We start from the raw sequence: 23,478 nt of genomic DNA, 5'->3' as shown, positions 1-23,478 counted from the left end.
ATGCTCGGCTTTCAGTAAAGTCATCAACAAAGTACAGTCCCTCCCTCTTAGTACCATGTCCAATAATCTCCTTTGTGAGGATATCCTGAAATAAACAAAAGGAGGGATACATAATAACGCTGCAATTCAATTCAGCAGTGATTTGTCCAACAGAGAGCAGTCGGTTAGATAAAGATGGCACTAGCAAAGTATGAGATAATGATAAAGATGGGGAAAGCTCAACACTGCCAGCCCCCAACACAGGAAAACGACAACCATTGGCATTATATAAATGTTGTCTCCTCGGAGCGGTGTGGCGTAAAAAAATCATCAGGATGGGGTGTCATGTGATCAGTAGCGCCTGAATCAACAATCCACCCATCTTTACCTCCTGCTTGAGAAGTATTGACAAGCACAAACCCATTGTTACCTGTAAGATCGGAATCAGGTGCAGCGGTGGAGTCTACCTGTGGCACCAAAGATAACGATGAATCACCTATGGCCAAGGAAGCTTGTCCTCTACCCATCGGATTGTCAGCCTTCTTTTTTTCCTGCAACTCTTTCCACCACTCAAGATAGCCATGCAACTTGAAAACAGGTCTCCTTTGTATATCGAGAATTCCCGCAGTAAGTGCAACCCCCTGCTACTAGCGGTTGCGACTTAGCTCTCCGACCAGAGCTAGAGCGCTCTCCCCCAAGCGGAGTAGAACTAGGAACCATTTGTAAAGTAGCATGTCCGGAGCCGAATTCTGGAAATTTTGAGCCTGTTTTGCTGCCACGCGACACCATAGCAGCAACAGTGGGAGTCTGTGGGTGTGCCATCATAACGGCCTGGCGCACATCTTCTCTTCTTACTCGTGCGTAGGGTTGTTCAACCGTAGGAAATGGTTGCATCTGCAATACATCAGCCCTAACCTTGTCGAGGCGATCATCCAAGCCATCCAAGAACAAATAAACACGGTCTTCCTGAACTAAAGTGTTGTATATGTCAATATCATGAGCGCAGGTCATAGGATTAGGCTGGCGAAAATCAATTTCTCGCCAAAGTCCTTGCAGGTCATTATAATATTTTTCAATGGGTCCGCCTACCTGCTTCAATCGGGTCAATCGCCGTTTTGAATCATACACCTGGGAGACGTCGGCGCCATCAAAGAATGTTGTAGCCACCGCATCCCAAACTACTTTTGTGATGGGGTATCGGATGAAGTTGCCAATCAGTGCAGGATCCATGGAATTGATAAGCCAGCCCTTCACAGTTGAATCGTCAATCTTCCACTTTCGGAAGTTGGGATCATTCAGAGAGGGTTGGGGAAGAACCCCAGTAATATATCCCAACTTGTCTTTGCTAGAGATGTACATCTCGACAACTTGGGACCAAAGACCATAGTTGCTTCCATCTAACTTGATAGCAATCGAGGGAGCCAGAGTCTCAACATGAGATTGTGGAACATGTTGGGATAGGACCTGGGTCAAACGCTCATAAGAGCATCAGCATTCGAAGCTCCCTCTTGTGCTACCAAAGGAAGAACATTGCCAGTCAGGTTTGTGTCTGCCATAGGGTGATGCAGCACGGTTGCGGTGATCTTTAAGAAATCTGGTCGGAGCAGTGACGAAGGTCGCGGCAATGGAGTCTGATTGATCGGATCGAGTATAGAGTCCCTTGATCGGTGGCTTTGATACCATGAAAAAAAATAAAGAATTCTAAAAATTTTCTGTAATTTCTGTATTCCAGCTTACGTTTACAAGGCTATAAGTACATGTATATACAAAGAAAAGAATCAACCCTAATTGACCTACAAAACAGGGGATATACATAGAAAAAGGAAATATACATAGAAAGAGTATAAAACAATAAGAACTTTCCTATTTTGGCTCTAGAAGACAGCTCATGCTAACACTATCAACATTCCTTAAGATTTAGGTTTACCCCAAAGGAAATGTTTGAGTATTCAAGACACTTTGACCCCTAAAACAAAAACAAACAAACAGACAATATTCGTGCTCTATTTCTCTTGTGCAATGTGGGGGAAGATTTGGATAGGAACGAAGGATCAAATTTATCTCCATGCTATCATTTGATTTACAAGATGGCAAAAAAGACTAAATGTATAAAGACGGCACAAGCTGGTCAAGGATTAATAAATATGTGACTGTAGCCCTCTGGTGTGCCAAAAATAAGTAGACTCAGCATATAAAGTAGTAAATAGAAACGGCACAAGCTGGTCAAAGATTCGATGACAACGTGTATCGAATTTGTTGCCTTAGGGAAGATAATATGACCCAATTACCACTAGACTACCACACTTGGTATTTAACGTCCTACTTAAAAATGCATTCTGTCTAAAGAATGTCCGAGCGATACTTGTTAAACAACTAATTAAGGAATCCTTGCAATACCTAGTATAATGAATATTCTCATGTATCTTGATAATTGAATTTTTTGAAATTAATCATACTTAATATATAGGGAAAATTGTCCAAAAAGTCTTAAACCTATTGTAGTTTTACCAATTCAATCATAAATCTTTTAATTATGCAAATTGAGTCCTAAATCTTTTCACGTTTTGCTAATTGAGTCAATCCGGTCAATTTTGCTCGGAAATCGCTGATTTAAATGCCAACTGTGCTACGTGGTGCGTTCGGCGCTGACGTAAATAATTTTTAAGAATATTTCAATATTTAAAAAAAAATTATTCTTTTCTTCTTTTCTTTTTTCTTACTATAGCCGACAAGGGCCGCCGGGCCACTCGCTAGCCAATGGGCGAGGGTCACTAGGCCCTTGCCAGCAGTGAGCAAAAAGGGTTGCGACCTTGCCCGGATCTGGGCGAGGGGGGCCCTCGCCGAGGCTCGCCTCGCCTTGCCTCGCCTGTGGTAGTTGATGACGATCCTCCCCCAAGCAACGCCACCTCACCTAGCCATGGCTGGTAGCTGGTCACCAGCAAAAGGAAGAAGAAAGGAAAAACGAAAAATCACAAAAAATAATAAAAATTCCAAAAAAATACTAACATATTATTATAAATTGTCCACGTCAAAATCGGCGGTGCCATGTCGGTCGACGGCAATGCCACGTAGGTCGACCAGCGTCCACATAAGTAGTATCCAGCCAAAATTAGCCGGAAGAACTAAATTGGCACTAGGCTAAAAGATTTAGAATTAAATTGACTTATTTAAAAAATTTAGGACTAAATTGGCACCAATGCAATAAATTTAGAACTTTTATGACGCTTTTCCCGAAATTTGAAACTAGTGATCATTATTTCCTTAGTAACTTACTAACAACTCATCGCATCTATTTGTAAAATCTATATTTCTTCGGTAAAACATTAACAGCTAAATTGGTGCATTTGCAGTATCTAATGAAGTTGACAACCTACTATGATTCATCTATCTATTGGTGCATGAAATTTGCCGATGAAAAGTGAGGATTTGCATTCCAACCGATGAAGTGGTTGGTGATGTCAAAGAAAACTTAAAGAGAAGTTTCGAAAGAGATTGGAGATACCGTATCTCCAAATTTCATCCATAATGGGAATGCCGTGTCATATAACCGCGATCTCTCCAGTTCAAAATTTATATTTGAGTTGAGTCGAGTCAACCGATCAACGGGATTCCGGGTTCATGCATTCGAGGGAAGCGAAATTGAATTATGTTATAAAGTTATAGGAGGTCAAATGGTAATTTTTAGGATAGATTTCAACACTAAAACTAGCGCAGACAAATGCTACACTACACTTTGATTTCCATCCAACACCTAAAGACAAAAAAGTCTTGATTATTTATTTATTTGCTCTTGCAATTCCCGGATATTAGTGCAGTTTGTAGGACTTCTTGCAATCGTCTGTGCAATTATCCGCACTGTAGGACTTCCTGCAATCGCCTGAGCAATTGTCCACACAAGCTTTAGCCTTTTTGGCATGTGCATATAATAGAAAGTAGGGTAAGAAAATCAGGCATAACATTATTCTGGATTAGAAAATATTTGGTGGATTTAACAATTGTACTAAAATGTATATAGACGTTTAGTAATTGGGCCCTTATGAGAGCCACATGAGACCGATCAATTTCAATGGTCCAAAATCAATTTTATACATAATACATATACTATACTCATGTATTGATTTCTCATTTTGCATGGGTGTAGATTCTTTATTCCTGTGTTGTGGCACAATGTATGACACATGCTTAGGATTTTGACAGTGCTTGTCCAACTTGATTTTCATTTCTTAAAATTCAGTAACGCTTGTCATAATTATAACGATCTGGCCCGTTCAACCTAAATTAAAGATCCAAAGGAATACTAAATTGGTGGTTACTTGGAGGTTAGTTCACTTATAAATACTTCACAGATTTTGTTCCACGTTGGAGGAGATAATATTAGGAGAAGGCTTAAGAAGTGATTCATAAGAAATGATTCAAAGACGGAGCTGACACAAATAATGTACTATGCTAGGCTCAATCTAGACTAGTTAGCTTCGACAAAATGGTTCCCTAGCAACCTTGTCTTACAGGTAGGATCAATTGAGAATGTTGTCGTTGTCAATGTAGTTCCAATAAACTATAGAGACAACACTGTCAAAATGGCTTCATAAGTATATAGGACATCACATAAATCCATTCAGTTAGTACTTAAACAGAGAAATTTTGTACATATTCAAGCCGATGCACTTAATCAAGTCAGCTAGGATTTCAAGATGTGATTCCATGAATACCTGTATCAGGATCTAAGCATATAGACGTCATGCAACCGAGATCACAATAGTTGACCGAAGTCACGTGTGGCGAGGCAGCCCCACAATTCTTCGTGCAACTGATGTAACAAAGAGGCGGATTGTCGTCCTTGCTGCAAGGCAGAATACAACGCAGTTTGCAGTCGGCAGATTGCTTTCTTTGGAGGACACACCGAGTATCATCAACATCATGAACAGAGTCATTACCATGTTGAAAGATTTGATTTCCATCTCTATTACACTTCTCGACCCTTTCTTTTGCTGTTGTTGGTATCCTTATGTTGATCTAGGAGCAAGCAGTTGTAGCCATATATATACAGAGATCCATATAAGTATAGCTTAGGTTATATTTCTTCTGCTCCGAGTCAACGCTTTCAATGACTACCCAATAAATGCCAAATAAGGAATTCAATGATGGGCTAGATTCTCATCGTGTCTCATATCCATTATAAATTATAAGCATCATTCGTTTTAAGCTAAGCTTAAATTAAAAATGGACAATGTTAATTTTTGTAACCTGCCAATCGATAGATGTTAGATAATGTATATAATTTGATATGTTGTTGTATACATGATCTGTATTTTTCGCGACTTACTTAATCTCACGAGTATTCCAAATATAGCATGTATCTGGTATATATATTTTCATATCATTTTGCAGTATATATAAAGGACTATCATTACTTATATTTATTATTCCAATGAAATATAGAAATACTTAGATACAAGTATCAGTGCTTTCGATAAGGGTGAAAGAATACATGCCCTAATCAAATAATTGATGAGTGGGTCCAAGTCCAACGGGCCATCCAATTGCAACACCGCAAAAAAAAATCAGAAGAAACAATCGAGCATTGAAACAAATCAGACGTAAGCAGACCCTAGTAGGGTAGGGTTGACTAGTTCAGGAACGGGTTGTTTCTAAACCAAAACCTGAACCTACCCTATCAGAGTCTGTCCCAATTTTGGAACTACAAATCGATCCGATCGATCTAAAATAGGCTCACCTTTTTTCTCTCTTTTTTAACCGTGTATACTAGCAAAAAGGACATGCGGGTGCACCAAAAAAAAATGTTAAAAAATTAATAAATGAAAAAAAGTTTCATTTAAAGTGTCTCGAGAATGAATTTAAACTATGTCTCAGGAATGACTATTTGCAAGAAATTTTTTATCGAAATTTAGATTATATGAGAGACTTGTTAGAGAAAACGAGAGCTATATATTGAACATTTTTACTTGTCGATTTATCAATTGTTTTGTAGTATATCAATACTGCTCGTCTTTTTCGTAGGATATCATATATGTTTTTACTTCCTTTGCTTCGTGATGTAAAGGACCCACATGCAACGAGGGAAACAAAAGTGTACAACCTCAAGTATTGAAAATGAAAAGACAAAAAAATGCTCGATATTGGCTGAAGAACTACTATGAAGTATTATTAGTTTCTTCTTAAACATATAGGTACGAATTATATATGTATGTTTTAGCAACATACACAAGAACATTCTAATTTTCAATAGAATCCATAGTATAAATTTAAGTAACATATTCTTTACTTAATTTATTAAGTAGATTCTAACTGAGTTGGCAATTTATCCAGCATACATGAAGACCCACATTGTCTCACCCTAGACAAAGCGACACCCACAGTTAAATAAGTTTTGAGGACCTGAGCAGGTCTTTAAAAGGTTCCATCTGGATCTCTGCATGTTAAAATAAAAGAGTATAATAGTCTTTCCATTGGAAGAAAAACAAAAACGGGGAGGGACAGGGGGTAAGGAAGTAAACTGGCCATCGGGTCATTAAACAAGGCATTGTAGTATCCTTAGGTATAAACACCCGTCCTTGGTGAGGTAAACCTCACCAAACACCAAGGATCCAAGGACGTGGATCAGACACAAGGGACGTTTCTTTGCCCCAAATTCTTTGTCCACTTCTAGTTTCTCTTGCCTCAAGTTAAAACTATATGTTTGTTGCCTCATTCATGCTAGTCATTCATGCGATCGACATGGCACGGGGCAAATGTTAGGAAATTACCCACACTTCCGGTAGGGATAATGGATCATACATGGACGATAGTTGGAGTTGGCAGCTCTCTTGAGCTACCCTTGTCTCGGATCCCCGAGGAAGAGGGCCAAGTTGGCCTGGATGGGGAAAGAGAGAATCGCTCGCTAAGGGGCATGGGGAAGAGATGAGAAACCTCCTCTAATCATGCTACGGTAGGAGATGCACCTCGCTCCCACCGCCATCCCTAAACATGATTGGATGTTTAATTCAAAACTGGTTAGCATTGCCAAACGAGCTTCAGTATATTACTAAGTTTCGAAGGTTTAGCTTTGACACTTCATCAAATGAGGTCTTAGCTTCGTTATTTTTCATTTTCTGAGAGCACTATCGTCTTAGATTCTACAAAATTTTCTTCTTCCTTTTAACAAAAATAGTCTCCCTAAGGAGATTTAGATTTTTATCATAACTATTGAAGTAATATCTCTTCAGATTCAAATGTTTTCTTGTTCTGCAACAAGAAATGAACCTTAGATAGGCAAATTCTAGGTTGATGAAATAATCCTGTAAATCTCTAAGAAACCAAGTAAGACGCAAGTCAAAACCTAAACTTTAGGTAGCCAAACTCCAGGTTGATGAAATAATCCTGTAAAACTTAAGAAACCAAGTAAGACACAAGTCAAAACCTGAGTGATTTGCCCACATATGAAAATGTTTGTATTTGACGAGGCATGCAGGAGAATTGAACTTTGTGTTATGCACCTAATCTGCACATAAAAGTCTGTTCATTAACCCAGCCAGCAGCCACGTCCAAAACTTCTTGCTTTGCAACCTAAAACATGTCCAATCATTCTTGCTCTGCAACCTCAAACATTCATTTATACCAACAAAGAACATTTTGATTCCACAGATCTAATATGAGCCCTGGTACCAGTCACGACTCCATGAATGACAACAAGAAATTACAAAATGGTAAGATCGTTGAGTGCTTCCTCGTTTTCAATCAGTTAACAAGGCTCAGTCCCTCCAAACATCATAATGTAACACTCAGTTCTAAATGACAAATGAAACTGCACATTCACAAGCGGCGTCTGTTCAGATCCAATCCGAAACACGAATCTCGTTCCTCTCTTGGCAGTCATATTGATCGAGGAAAAAGCTAAAATGGTGAAGGGGGGCTGCAAAATCTTTCGACAATTAACTGTCCATTTCTGGGAGATGATGGACTTGCTCGTGACTGTGATGCTTAGCTGATGGTTCCCCACAGAAGCAAAGAAACAGGCCCAACCTGGGTTTGTGTTTCCTCTCTTTAGCACTCGAACGAGGTGTACTTACGCTTGTTGCTGCTGATTGGACCTTCTTTCTACAATGGTATACAACAGGGAGGATTTCATTAACGAGGGTCTTCGAAAACTTGTTCTAAGTTACTGAACAAGGTGTAGTCATGCTTAGTGTTCTGTTGGTGGTGTAGGTGTTGATGGATCCGACCATAGTTAAACTAATGTACATGTAATTACTAAGATATAATTCTTATTTAGTAAAAAATGTTAGTTGACTACAACTTTTTGCTTTTTCTAAACCAATTGAGAAAGATCACAGACATCAAGCATCACCATAACCTCCACCTATCCCTCTTATCTCTTGTATTTGGTCAACAACTAGTCAACCCATCAATTTCAATGTACCAAGATTTGTTTGTTTTTGGTTCTTTGACAGTTGATGAGCATGAGTTTCTGTTAGGTGTGACTTCTTTATTATATTGTTTTTTAGCCCCCCCTTTTTCTAAAATTTTGTATATTGCCGTTGGAATTTGACTTTTATTTAATGTCAAGTACTTAAACCTTACGAAACATGCAAGTGCTGTCATGCATCAGGCGTTGAATTTTCATGATTTTTCCAAATTCAAATTGCTTCTTTTTCCTTTTCCAAAATTACAGAGGCAGATAAAAGTCAAACTCCATCCACAGTACATACAATGACATGGCATAAGGAAGGACAAAGCATCAAGAAAAGAATTCATAGAAGATCAATTTCATTGAGTAACGCAACTAATAAATGTCATGGTGAATCTCTTGGTAAAAAATTTCTGGTTTTGAGGATGTGGGTATTGCCCCAATCTTTAGTTATTGCTGGCAAGAAAACAAGATATGCATTATCCTATGTGATTCCTATCGAAAGAATGCCTTAAGTTTGCACCCTAATCCTCCCAAAGAAAACCAAAATCACTATTGCCTAATCTCTCTTTCTCTCTATCTTCTTACCTCTGCTCCAACTCATGTTCAACAGCCTTGACGAACAAGCTACCCTCCTGGAGAACCATCGAGACGGGCACCCCGCCGATCCCCTGGGCCAATGCACGCATGATCTCCTCGACGAACCCCCTGAACTCCTCTGGGCCGAGCGCCCCGTCCTTGTCCCCGTCGCACCGGTCGAAAGCCGCATCAAACGGCCCATCGGTCCCTTCCTCGGCGTCCCCCTCGTGGTCCAAGGCTATGCCGCTGCCGAACCCCCACCGGAGCTCCTCACGAGAGATCAGCCCGTCGCCGTCGACGTCGAGCTCCCGGAAACGCTCGCCGGCACAGCCGCCGAAGGCCTCCTTGTCGTTGATGAAACCTAGGATGGTTTGGTCGTTGAGGAGGAGCACGCTCATCGTGGAGAGAGGTTTTCTTGGTTTAACAAAAGTCAATGTCGAAGGGTTTGGTGGTTTCGCGTGGTTTGTATCTGGAATTTTGTTTGGTGATTGCTATCGATCTCAAGATTTCGCTTTATATATAGATTTGGTTCGTCCTAAACGTGAGGGTTTCCATTGATTTCGTGGGCCCCCGGTCCGTGTCTTTCGTAACGAACAAGGAATTCGATTGAAAAAGGAAATATTTCGATTTTCAACCGGATTCAAGATAAATTCAAGGGTCAAAAAAGTTAGAAAAACCCCCTTTGATAAAAGATATTTATGGGATTCGAATTGATTCTAGAGGCAAGAAATCTATCTGTGACTTATAAGAATAGGAATCTGTGGCAGAAATTGGGAGGGGGGTTCATGTCACTTCCAAAGAGGGAAAAGAATATATACATTAGTACATTCATGAGGAAACTTAGAGAATATTGCAATGGACTATTGCAAAGAATTTTATTGGGTCGAGCTCAATTTGGAAGTAGATTGCACCCACTTACTTGATCTCGTGTAGCTTTCGACCAAGGTGCTAACGAAACTACAAAAAAAGGGAGGAGAAACGATTCTATGTGCTCAACCTAATCAATCACAAGACACGAAGTAATTTCTCATTAAAAAACTAAAGAAATTCATAGCGCTCGATACTCTATGGGTGATTGGAAGAAGTTGCACAGCCATCCGAGAGCACTAGATGATTTTCTTTGTAAGCGAAAGTATCGCGATTCACTAGGCACCTCACAAGTAAAAGTCCTGAATAATCTGTCTCTCCACCTTTTCTAATCTTTTTTCTTGGGCCAACACATTTTTCTATACTTCAACAACAGTAAAATCGGTACATGTGCCAAATTCGGGTTTTTCCGTCAGTAACCTTGCTTATTCGCAACAAAACTTAGCGATCATACTAGGCGTAATTGGCATAACTTTAATTGAACAAGTATTGAGGGAATTACAACTAATTTGACAATCAAGGGGGTTTTCTATAAAAAAAATAAAAAAAAGGAAAGTGGGGCAAGTAATCTGCGAAATCCGAAAGAATAAAAGGAATAATTCTAATTAACACAAGGGCATTGTTTTTTTTTTTTTTCCTTCTCTTTTTTACCCTCAATTTTACCTTCATAGAACTAAAGCCCAAAATTGGGCCGAAGACTAATTTTCGAAAATTATTTCACAAACTTTGTCGGCCCAATAGGCCCACTTATCTTACAAAATTTGATGGGCCGAATATTCAAATGCAGGCTGCGGCCCAGAGGCCCATTTCACAACGGGCCCTCTCGCTACTCTTAGGCCATCTTCTTCTTCTTCTCCAAATGGAGCGAAAACCCTAGCTATATATTCGTTTCCTCTGCCTCCCCATCTCCTCTTCTCTCTCTCTCTCTGCTGGAGCTGCCATTGCCGTCGAGCCGTCATCCCTCTCGGTTGCCACCGGTTGAGTGAATTCGAGTCTCCGACGAGGGAAGAGAGAGAGGGTTAACCATGGCTGACAAGGCGGTGACCATCCGGACGAGGAAGTTCATGACCAACAGGCTTCTCTCCAGGAAGCAGTTCGTACGTCTCTCTCTCCCGCCGTGCGTGTCTGTGTTTGTGCGTGCGTGTGTGGGTTCGTGGGTACGCGGATTTCCGGTTTCTCAGTGTCGGGGAAGAGCAGCTTGTTAGTGGGCAGCCCTGGATCGCGCGTTGGATTTGTCTGTTCACGTACTTGAGGGTGAATTTTCTTCGATTTTGTCCGAACTCGCTAGCCCTTGCTGTTCCAGAAAAGATGGTTCTTTTTTTGGCTGGGAGTGCTCGTCCGTGAATTCGGGAAATTGGGTTTCGAGGGATTTGTCTGAGCACCTCCGCGAGTGGCCACAGGAGGTGTGTGGACTGTTTTAGCTACTTCCCAGTTAGCTGTGATCGTAGAAAGCAAGGTCTTTGAAGGGTGGCGGTTGTTAGGAGCAATGTTCTTTGGGTTTTGGTTCTGTGGTTGGTGATTTGGTGGAGAATCCTTTCGAGTAGTTGCGAATTTGCTATTCGGAGTCAATTTTATCTCTGGTCCCAGTGTCGTTAAGGAACTTTAGATTTGAAGTTCTTTACTTTAGGTGCAAAAAAGGAAGAACGCTGTGTCGTGAGGATTTACGGTAATTGAGCAATGCAGCAAATGCTTGTTGGACTTTGGTTGGATGTCTTATAAGTTCGGACTGGACTCGACCTGTTTTGAGGTGAAATTTTCCTTTTGTTAGGGTCTTCGTGTAAGCAGTTTGCTGTAGCATTAGTTTTAGCCCCTGAGTTGGATTTCGGAGTTTCCTGTTTCACAGTATAAATGGAAGAACTGGATCTTGGATCTTCTTTTCGTGTGATATTCTAAAGAGAATGCATATCTCTTTATTTGCTGATGCCTTGCCCCTTGCATCGTAGGTGATTGATGTTCTGCACCCTGGAAGACCCAATGTCTCCAAGGTAACCACAGTTTGTGAGTAATTCAGTGTTGTTGTAGGTTCTTTTTGCCTGTTTGATTGTTTTATTCCACCATTACTTTTACTGAAAGTTGTTGGTTTGCTTCTTGTTTTCTTTTTTAATCTTAGGCTGAGCTTAAGGAGAAGCTTGGAAGGATGTACGATGTGAAGGACCCCAACTCAATTTTCGTTTTCAAATTCAGGACTCATTTTGGAGGTGGAAAATCCACTGGGTTTGGCTTGATCTACGACTCTGTCGAGACTGCGAAGAAGTACGAGCCAAAGTACAGGCTTATCAGGGTAATCTCCTTTTTTTTCCTTTAGATACATAAAAATATGAAAGATGACGCAAGGATGTAAGGCTAGAGCTTGTTCTTCTGTGATCTTTATCTAAGAGCTGGTCCATGAAAGATTCTACGCTGTGACTTCTCATGGTGTGTTTGCTGTGCTTGCTTCTAAGATTTTTTTTCCACAATCTCGAATCATGGGATATATGTTCTAATAGAATAGGTGATGTTAGAAAATCATGAAGCAACACATATGCAAACCTGAAAGACCCTTCTTCTCCACCTCTCTCTCTCTCTCTCTCTCTCTCTCACCCTGAGTATTTTCTGGTTAGGATGTGATTGATGATTGGTTTGACCTTGATCCCTTGTGTCCTATGACAACGAACTAAATCAATCCTCTGTGCAGAATGGACTGGATACTAAGGTCGAGAAGTCAAGGAAGCAAATGAAGGAAAGGAAGAACAGGGCCAAGAAGATCCGTGGTATTAAGAAGGTACAGAGTTTAAGTTTTTCTTCTTACTGTTTATTTCTGTAGTACAGTGGTAACCGTTCATTGCGTATTCATTTATTATCATTTTGTACAGGCAAAGGCTGGTGATGCAGCCAAGGCTGGAAAGAAGAAGTGAGGTGTTGTAGGGATCTCCTAATCTCAAAGAGCCCAGATGCAGTTTCCAGCTCCTCTTTACTGTGTCTTGCTTTCTTATATCTTATTTTGTCTAATGCCATTTTTTACATCTTTTGCCAGACTTAATTGGATCAGAAGCTCAATCATATTCTAAATTTTGATTATCTTGTGACGGATAATTTTTTATTCTCGAACGATGACTCTCGTATTGAGCTACTTATTGTAGTCAAAGTTCCAAGCTCCAAACTCTACCTGCTAAAATAGTTTTACAGTTCAATATGTTGAGATTCTCCAAAAGTTCCAGATCAGAGACCATTTGTTGTACACATTCCAGCAAGATAGAAACCGCATCGGCTATGGTCAGGTTTGGGTTTGGGTCTGGTTTGGCTTTCATGGGATGCACTGGCTTATCGAGCTCGGAATATATATCGAGTACACGCTCTCATTTTACAAGCTTTATCTACTCTCTGCATAGCATGTGAAATGTGTATCGACTTGTATTATTGGTACGCTGGAACTTTGGCCTCAAAAGTACTTGTGCTGTGCATATGATGTGTTTTGGTGATATGCATAGAGAGTAGTGAGGGTATGGTATGTGCGAGTGGCATGTTTTTACCCACTCTCACCTCTCAAATTTGCTACTTAGGGGGGGACATGTTGGTGTCGAATGGATTTGTAGGTTGGATCATGACATATGATACAAAAGGAAGGATTATGCTATTCATCGTTGAATTTTTGAACGCTTATTTTCTTCAATTCTTTGGAATTTTAATTATTCTAATCGAGCCTTTCAAAATTTATAAATTCTCCAATCAAGTCCCTTTGACACCAATGCGACTGTAGACTATGCATTGTCCGCGACTAAAGTTTTTGCCTCCGACGAGCCACCGTGGAAAAAACTGCCCTCATAGATGATACACCATAAAAAAAATTTACGTCATACTTTAATACGGCCTAATGCCCACATTAGCCTTATTGGTTAGACGTGTTGTATAGAGTATCGCATGGATTAGTCTATACAAATCAATATGATCATAGTCAATGGAAATGTAAGCTAGGGCCATGCATCGGTCTTGGTCCAATCTGGAAATCGGACTAAACCGATCAGTTCTGAGTGGTTCTGCAAGAATCGGTCCTATTCCTAGAGAGGAATCAGACCGACTAGCTTAAGGTATATATTTTTTCTATTCAGCAAAGGGAAAACAATACATATTATTTATCGGAGTAATATCTTCTTTTACTAGTAATTTCCCTGTCATTACTAATTTCAATCCTACATTAAAGTAACTTAAGAAAAAAAACATACAAAAAAAATAATAAGTTCTCATAAATCGGATCGGGATTGGGATCAGGATTGGCCGGTCCAGTCTGATCCAGTTTTGTGATGGGCAAAGGTTGGTTCCTATGTCCACAGGGTGGAAACCGATCTACCGTGGAACAGATGACTAGCCACGTTCACTACAGTGTTGGACTGCAATGACTAAGTCCTTGTAATAACTTCACTTGGGAAGATTCCCATTTCAACTTCCTTGCGTCGTCTCTCTCTCTCTCTCTCTCTCTTCTGCAACTGCGAGTACACGCTGCGCACACTCGCGCTCTACTATCTTCCATTTCCATTCCACTCCTTTTACTTTCTGTGACTCGTTTCTCGACCACCCCACTAAAGAATCCGGTCAAATTTCGCTCTCACCCACCTGAGATCCTGCAACAGAGGACGCCCAGTTGTAAGCTCAAGCTCTCGAATCGCTTCGTGGATTTCGCTTGTGCGTACATACTCGTGGTGTTTGCGATTGATGGTGTGAAATTTGCTTTGCTTTGGCTATCTTCGTTGCCTTTGCTGGTGTTTCCGGGGATGTTGGCTCTACCCCTTTTGTCTTCTATTCATCGTTTGCCGCCTTAAATAGGAAAGAAAACAAACACGTGGGCTGTGTTCGTTAGCTTCTTTATCAAACTGAAGGTTTAGGATACTTCAAGTGTGAAAGTCAACGCTCTTGGAGTTGGCTGGGTAGCATTTTGGACATTGAATTGTCAAGCAAATCAGTTCCATGCAGCTTTAGACATTACGTGAAAGTAGAATCTCGATGGAATGTGATATAATATGTGGATGATCTTGTGAAATTCCAGGTGACTTTAGATGTAGCACCGTCCTTATCGACCGATCGTTCCAGATAGCCGTCGTCTACAGGAAATGCGCGGTGTTTGCAAGAGGGAACTAGGATGAGAACCAGATTTAGTTTTAGACTCAGTATTTTTTTGTGCAGACTCGTGGGGTGGTAGTTCCTTTGCGTTTTATGTCACGGTGGTTATCGGGATATTGTCACTTGCCGATGTGATCATCTAACTGTCGTGCTGTCTTTCCTCAGTGGTTGAAGCTAAAGACGGAAAGGTCTCTGTTGCTTCTGCATTTCCTGATCATTAAGAAGGTAAGCAAGATATGTTCATTTGGCATGACTTTTCTTCACTGCATTGGTCATTAAGGTAGCAGTGCATCAATTTGTGTTTCTTCATGAGTTGATGGGTCAATCTCCAGTTCTGAGTGAGAATTTTGTGGGACCTACATGAAAAAGCTTGAATCTTTGGGTCAATTTGGGAGTGTTTTGTATGATGTGCTGAATAAATGAATGGAAAATATCAAGAAGTTTCAGATTTTTTTGCTGGGATTTTTCTTCTCATTTGCCAAAGTGAGCTTCTTAGTTATTTGCACAGGTCCTTATTTGCTGAATCACTCAAAAATCTTGGTGGGTTTTGCAGTGGCACAAAAATGGTGGAAGAGAAGTCTATGATTGCAAAAGATGTCACTGAAGTAAGCTAATTGCATGACTCATCTCAGTAATTCTCTATAGTTTGAATACTGCCTTTGTGTGCTTATGTTACTACATTCTTGTTCATATTTTAATCGGATGCAGTTAATTGGTAAGACCCCTCTGGTGTACCTCAACCATTTCACTGACTGTTGTGTTGCCCGAATTGCTGCCAAGCTAGAAATGATGGAGCCATGCTCCAGTGTCAAAGACAGGTACATAAAGCTTTCATTTCAAAAAAAGAAAATTTCCCTTCCTTGTTAAACTGCTCATGACTGTGCCTTTATGTCTTATTCGTACCTTCACATAATGTTCCAATCTGGATATTCGTTACTTAGACAACAAGATCGGTTAGTCTGGTCGGAGTTCCATTCTTTGTTTGACTCGAACTCCTTGCCAGAATCTACTGTTGAATAAAACATCGACTGCAGTTATCATCTATGAAAATGGTCCACAAAATTCCAAGTCCTTTAAGAAACATTTAGTTTGTTTGGGCAAAGCCTTATAGCTGAAGGTTACTACAATAGAAGAGTATGAATTGGCTATTTCCTTCCCTCCCGTTTTCTTCACCATCCACTTTTCTCTCTTTATTTGCTCACAAACCATACCCCCTTTCTCACTTGCACACATGCATGCACCAATTCTAGTGAACAACAACAGATGAGTCAGAAACTTGGAATGGATGTATTTCATGTGGAATTCATTCCTTATCTCAACCTTGTCTACAGCCTCTAGGTATGTGGATTACTTCATATTCAGGGTCTAATACGGATATGTTTTCTCTGCCTGCAGGATTGGGTACAGTATGATTGTAGATGCAGAGGAGAAGGGCCTTATTCGGCCGGGGCAGGTTAGTTACTGAAACCTCTCTTTCCAGGTTCATAATAATTGGTGGCTGTGTGCACTTTTTAATGTGGGACAGTGCTCTGGTATGATGACAATAACAATAATATACTAACTAAGGGCTCCTAGCTCATGCATCTGAGACTTTTGATATAGTTCCTGAAGGATGGGAACATCTTTCTCGTTGAAAGTGTTTATAACTAACCTAGAAAATGGGCATTTTCTCTCTGTCTCTCTCTCTTCATTTGTAGGCTGTAGAGTGATAGATGATGATGAAGAAATCTAACCATAAATATTACTTGCTCGATTTGATGAAGAGTGTTTTGGTCGAGACAACTAGCGGAAATACTGGGATTGGTCTGGCATTTATTGCAGCTGTGAAGGGTTACAAACTTATAATAACAATGCCTGCTTCAATGAGCCTTGAAAGAAGAACCGTCCTCCGTGCATTTGGAGCTGAGCTGATCCTGACTGATCCAGCCAAAGGCGCGAAAGGTTCCATTCAGAAGGCGGAAGAGATAGCAGGAAAGACTCCAAATGCATACATGCCTCAACAGTTTGAAAACCCTGCCAATCCCAAGGTACTTTTTGCTTCTTGATATGATGTTTGCAGGTTTGAGCTGTTCATTAATAGTACTGATCAAAGAAAAAAAAGTTCATTGATAAGATCTTGTCTCTGTTGTCAGATTCATTATGAGACCACCGGACCAGAAATATGGAAAAGCTCCGGTGGGAAAATCGATGCCCTTGTTTCTGGAATTGGAACTGGGGGTACAGTAACTGGAGCGGGTAAGTATCTCAAGGAACAAAACCCCAATATTAAGGTTAGATTCTCTTGTGGTTATAATATTGGGACAGAAGTTTTCTCTTTCCTATAGTCCTATTTCTCATGTCACACATACACCTCTGTTATTGTCTTTAGCTCTACGGAGTAGAACCAGTGGAGAGTGCAGTTTTGTCTGGAGGGAAACCTGGTAAGTTCTGATGTCACATGACTGACATTCTTAATCTTTTAATTCATTAGGCTAGTTAGTTCTAGCTATTATACACTACTTTCTGCAAGTGCCACAGTAACCATGGACTAATGATGGTCCTTTACATTATGAAGCATGTAGCTCTGTATTTCCTTTTATTGTTCTATTTTGCATTGTTTATATCATTTTTGCAACCGGCGGCGCTGCTTTGTTATCTTCTGACGCAGTCAATTGTATCCTTTTTTGCTGTTATAACTTATAAGCATGTTAAGTGCCAAATTTCTCCAAATAAGATTTCTCTCTTTTGAAAACTATCTTGTGTAATCCTCCATTTGACCAAGAATTTCATGCCCATAAAATTTCCCAGGCCCTCATAAGATTCAAGGTATCGGCGCTGGTATCATACCCGGAGTTTTGGACATGGATTTACTCGATGAAGTAATACAGGTAAGAGTTACTGCAAGAGATGTTATTTGTTCCCTTTCCCCTTATAAAGCTGGGAAAACGGTTCATTTACTTCCATATGTCAAGGGGAGGAGGACACCATAAGCACCATAGCTTTCGTGTAACTTTTTTGTCAATCACTTGGGTGCCATTACTTTTAAAAATCGCTCGCTCGAGTGCTATCGGCGATTTCCCTTGATGGAAAATCCAAAGTGCCATTAATTTATTATAAATTGGGCTACATGACTCACTGGAGAAATTTAATCAGCAAAAGAGTGCAGAAACGACTTGTTGTAGAGAACTGAAGTATTGTGGAATCGAAGAGGAAGAAGAGGGCGATTGCTTAGGCAATTTCTTTTTCCTCTTTTTTTATTTGAAGTGGCTTACAAATTGATCAACCAATCTCGAGCTGAGGCTCAGAGAACTTGTGGTGAAGGCTTCAATTTTGAAGAGGAAGATTGCTTAGGCATGTGCAAAATGTTGGATTCTCCACTGGAGCACTCACGTTCGATTGCGCGGGCTTCGGATTCCTCGCTGCTGCAAACAACTTGTGGACCCTCATCTCCGTCCCCCCCCACCTCTCTCTCTCTCTCTCTCCAATAATCATTCAGTTTGCGATGAAATAGATGGGGGAAGTTCATTGCCTCTCTCGGTGCCGGTGACCATCTTCGAAAGGTTGCAGAGAGAGAGAGAGAGAGAGAGTTTTGCCTAGCTATAAATTAAACATCATTGTTTTGGTTACTTATGCCACATTGGACGAAGAATTTTCCATGTTGGACTTCAATTTCATTCTGAAAAGCCATATTGGAGTCAAAATTAGTTTAAAAAGCCATGTGGGATGAATTGCCAAAATAGACACGAACGATTTTTACCGATATGGAACTCAAGTGATCGAGAAAAGAAAAAGTTATGGCACTCAAATGAACGCACGTATGAAAGTTATGGCACTTGTGATATCCTTATGCCTATATCAGGTGATGGAAGAGCTAAATGACATAAAGACGGATAATACTGGTTTTAGCAAGAATGGGTTCGTAAGCAATGAGCTTTCTAAGTTACGGTTTCTTTTCTTAGGAGTGAGCTTAGGTTTGATAGGAAATTGCAAGGTGGCTTCGAATAACAAGTGGAAAATTAAAACAAGTCTCCCGTTGTTTGCATGGCTTCACAATTATGTGTATGGACATTGTAACTTCATCCTACTGATGTACTTTGATAGTCTCGTGTTGGAATTCCGAAATTGTTCGTTTTATGAGTGCTTGTTGACTTTGTACTCTTTGCAATATATCTGGATAAAGCAAATGCACAAGGACGAAAGGTATATTTACATATCATTGAATACGACAAAGGTTTATCCAAAAGGCTATGTATGTTGTTTGTCAGCCACTTATGGAAGCAATCTATTTTTGCCATCTAGTGTTGATCATCATTCTCTGAGCTTATACGTTCCTGAGTTAATATTCAGTGCCATATCACTTTCCAGATATCAAGCGATGAAGCTATTGAAACTGCGAAGCAGCTCACATTGAAGGAAGGCTTGCTGGTAATCTGCGTTCAATTTTTGTGCTTTCCTATTGTGCAAATACTGTGATCCATTAGGAATGTCAACCACTGCTAGCTCTTATGGCCAAAAGAAAATAAGAAAAAGAGAAAAAACTACTGCTAGCTCTTATTGTGCGTTTTGCATTCATTGCAGTCTCATGATCGTCGGGATGCACTTTGCAGGTAGGAATATCATCCGGAGCAGCAGCTGCTGCAGCAATTAAGATAGCGAGAAGGCCTGAAAATGCTGGGAAACTCATCGTTGTAACTGTTTCTTTCACCCAGAAACAATTGTCCAATTTTACGTTGAAATTTAGATCGGCGTCTGAAAACACTTTGTTGCAAGGAAGATTAATAATGTCTCAAGCATCATAGCCTTGATATCCGTAGGTTTTCATTAATGATTCTCCGTTTCCTGGATTGACTAGTTTGGCTTTTCTCTGAGTTTATACTGCATGAACTTTATCAGGTGATCTTCCCCAGTGGTGGAGAACGTTATTTGTCGTCTGTGCTATTCGAGTCCGTGAAGCAAGAGGTTGAGAATATGGCTTTTGAGCACTGACCAGGCGGAGTTCCGATCAATAGAGACGCTTGGGTGTTGTGCTGTTGTTCTGAAACATTCCATGGATAAGTGTTTGCGTTAGAAAGGCTTGTTCTGCATGGCTGTATCATTGTAACCTGTCGAAGCTAGCTGCGGAACTGGAGATCTGTACTCTGTGAAGAGGAGAAAAAAGAGTTAAATTTAAATGAAATCGATAGAGTCTAGATCTTCTTCTCCAAAATTATAGAAACTTGTCTTCCAAGGGTCCTTCTAGTCTTTTCACGCTTTCTCGCGGAACTGTCTGTTCACCTTCTAACAGACGATGTTTTGCAGCCCGTTCACCTTCTCCAAAACGTCCTTCTAGGCTTAGACACACTTCCCGTTTAATATCTTGTTCTCCTTCTGTAGAAGCATAGCCTAATCATGGTTTCAGACATCCTGTGGTAGACTCCATCTGCATATTTGCTTGTGCCCATGTAAACATCCAGTCTTAGACACACTTTCCGTTTGTTCTCCTTCTGTAGAAGCAGAGCCTAATTGTGCTTTCAGACATCCTGTGATAGACTCCATCTGCATATTTGCTAGTGCCCATACAAACTTTCTATACGATTAAATGCACACATCAATAACTCTGAATATTTCGTCATCTTCAAAGCACTGTAGAGGTATTTTCTCAATAAGTTTTGCCCCCATAGACAAGTCACGATGGAAAATGGCTAGAATTTTTGCCTCGGAGAGGCCATTGCGGAACAAAATTGCCTTCATAGACAAGCCACCACGAAAGAAATCCTTTTAAATCATACTCCGACACAGCTTAAAGCTCACATCAATTTTAAATGGTCGGAAGTGATATCGGGGTAACTTCGTCGAAAATTTGAGCAAGTGCTAGCACGTTCTTAGACAAATTAGAAATTTGTTAATGATTTGATTGGATAATAAAGTACAAAAGGGTGTGTCGGCGAATCGTGCATCCATCCATGTGATCTACGACATTGAATAAGCGAAAAAAAATGTTACATGAATTGAGTTTATATTAGATCAACATGACTATAGCCGTTGAACTGAATGTGGTAGTCCCACGGTAAGGTCCACGTAAGCACCGAAGTACGAGGATGTCGGACCACGTGGATGCTCAATGTCTGCTCTCGGGGAAGCGCGCGAGCGCGAGGAGGAGATGAAGAATCCTTGGGAAGATTCCACTTTCTCTCCTCAGTTTCTGCAACTGCGAGTTACACTCGGCGACGTAGCGCATGCTCGCCGTCAGCCATCTTCCATTTCCATCGTCCTCCTCCTTTCTCGACTCGTTTCTCAACCCGCCGACTCGGGAATCTGGTCAGTTCCGCTCTCCCCAACCCGGAGATCCTGCGATGGAGGAGGCCAGTTGCGAGCATAAACTCTTCGAACCGCTTCGTTGGTTTCGTCCGTATAATTCATTTCGCTTGGGATTTCATCCGTCGGTCTCATCAGATCCAGTCGAGAGATTTAACTTCGTGCTTATGCATGTGTTCTCGTGGTGATTGCGATTGACGGGTTGAAATTTGCTTTGACTTCGGTATGGCGCTGGCTGGTGTTTCGAATATTTTCGCTTGCATGGTTTGACGATGGTTTTTTTCCATCGTTTGCCGCCTTAAATTGGAAAGACAAACGCGAGGGCTGTGTTCGTTAGCTTCTTCATCAAAGTAAAGGTTTCTGATGCTTCCAGTGGAAAAGTTGACACTCCTGTAGTTGGCTGGTTAGCATTTTGGACATTGCATTGTCAAGCAAACGATAAGATCAACCCAGTTTTAGACGTTGCATAAATGTTAGATCTCTGTTGAATGTGATAAATGTTGATGATTTCGTTGAGTTCCAGGTGACTTTAATCATAACACCATCCTTACCGATCAATCATTCCAGATAGCCATGCGTGCTGGAAATGCGTGCTGTTTGCAAGAGGGAACTAGGATGAGAACCAGATTTGAATTTAGACTCGGTACTTTTCTTAGGCTTATGTACACACGCCGATTGCTTTGTTTATCTGCTCTTGTGGAGTCTTAGTTCCTTCCGAGTTTTGTGTTATGGTGGTTATTGGAATTTTGTCGCTTGATGATGTGATCATCTAACTGTCCCATCTGTCTTTTCTCAGTGGTGGAAACTAAAGACTGGAAAGTCTCAGTTGCTTCTGCATTTCCTGCTCATCAAGAGGGTAAGCAATATATAGTTCATTTGGCATGACTTTTCGTCACTGCATTGATCTGTTTCGAGGCATACCAGCTGTTCAGGATGGGGATCACATATTCTTAGCCAGAGCAATCGAAGAAGCTTATAAGGGTGTTGAATGTGGAGATGGTGGCCCGTTTGGGGCAGCAGTTGTTCGTAACGATGAGGTTGTCGTAAGTTGTCACAACGTGGTTTTGAAGAACGCCCACCCTACCGCTCATGCGGAAGTCAGAGAGGTTAGGCTTCGAATTTCATCAAATCTAGTGGTATCGAAATCTGAAATTTTGTTTCCTTTTATCATTCAAGTCATGCCTCCCAATCTCTTTATTAATATGTCAATTTGCTCAACTTCTACTGATTTGTGAATTTACTATCTGATATTCTTGTTGATCTCTTCAAACTCTTGTACTCTGGCTGGGTTTCACACTCAAAATAAGTTTTGGCAATTGTTTGACCGTTCCGCCAGGCTCGTGTCTTCTGTAGCGACGAATCATTTCTCTTCATCCAACGGCTTCGCTATTTACAATGTTCATAGGGCTTGCACAGTTGAGTAAAGTCTGCATAATTTCTTGAATTAGAGGATTAGACACTTATTGCACATGACACAAGTTGTCCATTTTGAAGTTCATGTGTGCATTCACGTTCTCCCTTCTTCACTTTACCACTACATTTTTTCCTCAAAATCATTTCACATCGCTTTCATGAAATCAAGTTGGATATATTTAATCAGGCCTGCAGGAAGCTAAATCAAATCGAACTATCGGATTGCGAAATATACACCTCTTGTGAGCCTTGTCCCATGTGCTTTGGAGCCTGCCACCTCACAAGAATTAAGGTTCTTTAAAGCTTTCGAATTTCCTTATCCGCCCGGTATGGATTCTTGTATGAATCTTCTGAATTTGCCTACATATTGTTCTTCTTCGGCAACAAAGGTTGGTCCACGGAGCAAAGGCCGAAGCAGCCATAGCAATCGGGTTCGACGACTTCATTGCAGACGCGCTAAGGGGTACCGGTTACTATCAAAAGGCTCAGTTGGAGATTAAAAAAGCCAATGGTACCGGAGCTGTTACCGCTGAACAAGTTTTCGAGAAGACGAGGGCAAAATTTCCAATGTATTGACCTTCGACACGGTTCTGAAAGACCGTTGGAATGTGATAGGAGACTCTTCTCATTGGTACAGTATGAAACATAAGACTGTTACATAAAAGTGGGCCTATTACTTGCTTTGTTATTCCGACTGACTCAGTGCTGAGAAGGTCTATATCATACATTTTCGGCGAAAACGGTAACGCTACACGAATATTGACTCTGCTTCCCATTCCTCGACCCGGTCAAGTTGCAAGGTTCACAGGCATCTTGTTGAATACTTCAGAGAGAGAAAAAGTAGAGCTGGCAGAATGGGTCAAAGATCAGCA

General features: G+C 40.8%; 4 protein-coding genes across 7 annotated transcripts; 3 read left to right on the top strand and 1 right to left on the bottom strand.

Moving 5' to 3' along the window:
* Positions 1-7,587: 7,587 nt before the first annotated feature.
* LOC115681030 (uncharacterized) lies at positions 7,588-9,438 on the bottom strand. The gene is made up of 2 exons (XM_030604890.2): positions 8,972-9,438; positions 7,588-8,073 (listed from the first exon to the last, which is right to left on the bottom strand). Exons 1-2 carry the CDS (start codon positions 9,358-9,360, stop codon positions 7,908-7,910), a joined length of 555 nt encoding a protein of 184 aa, XP_030460750.1. The 5' UTR covers positions 9,361-9,438; the 3' UTR covers positions 7,588-7,907.
* A 1,300-nt stretch (positions 9,439-10,738) lies between these two features.
* On the top strand, positions 10,739-12,968 carry LOC115681062 (40S ribosomal protein S24-1-like). Its single transcript, XM_030604926.2, has 5 exons — positions 10,739-10,926; positions 11,773-11,814; positions 11,940-12,110; positions 12,504-12,590; positions 12,682-12,968. The coding sequence occupies exons 1-5, from the start codon at positions 10,855-10,857 to the stop codon at positions 12,721-12,723; spliced, it is 414 nt and encodes a 137-aa protein (XP_030460786.1). The 5' UTR covers positions 10,739-10,854; the 3' UTR covers positions 12,724-12,968.
* Positions 12,969-14,118: 1,150 nt separating this feature from the next.
* Positions 14,119-20,105, top strand: LOC115681056 (cysteine synthase-like). 4 transcript variants are annotated; one of them, XM_056310297.1, is made up of 12 exons: positions 14,134-14,446; positions 15,086-15,145; positions 15,474-15,525; positions 15,629-15,738; positions 16,316-16,373; positions 16,684-16,947; positions 17,053-17,190; positions 17,289-17,340; positions 17,708-17,787; positions 19,265-19,324; positions 19,507-19,587; positions 19,793-20,105. In XM_056310297.1, the coding sequence occupies exons 3-12, from the start codon at positions 15,484-15,486 to the stop codon at positions 19,883-19,885; spliced, it is 978 nt and encodes a 325-aa protein (XP_056166272.1). In that variant the 5' UTR covers positions 14,134-14,446; positions 15,086-15,145; positions 15,474-15,483; the 3' UTR covers positions 19,886-20,105. The 4 variants fall into 4 exon arrangements, with proteins under 4 accessions (XP_030460779.2, XP_056166272.1, XP_030460777.2 ...); XM_030604917.2 differs by having other exon boundaries at positions 14,135-14,485; XM_030604919.2 differs by lacking the exons at positions 19,265-19,324; positions 19,507-19,587; positions 19,793-20,105 and adding an exon at positions 18,053-19,098 and having other exon boundaries at positions 14,119-14,485.
* A 1,126-nt stretch (positions 20,106-21,231) lies between these two features.
* On the top strand, positions 21,232-23,182 carry LOC115681060 (guanosine deaminase-like). Its single transcript, XM_030604925.2, has 5 exons — positions 21,232-21,244; positions 21,990-22,049; positions 22,118-22,290; positions 22,776-22,896; positions 22,992-23,182. The coding sequence occupies exons 1-5, from the start codon at positions 21,232-21,234 to the stop codon at positions 23,180-23,182; spliced, it is 558 nt and encodes a 185-aa protein (XP_030460785.1).
* Positions 23,183-23,478: the final 296 nt, after the last annotated feature.

This window comes from Syzygium oleosum, unplaced genomic scaffold (assembly GCF_021117445.2).
Source record: "Syzygium oleosum isolate NSW1041296 unplaced genomic scaffold, Sole_v2.1 Sole_v2.03, whole genome shotgun sequence".
Classification (NCBI taxonomy): domain Eukaryota; kingdom Viridiplantae; phylum Streptophyta; class Magnoliopsida; order Myrtales; family Myrtaceae; genus Syzygium; species Syzygium oleosum.
This window is presented reverse-complemented; position numbering and strand designations above follow the sequence as displayed.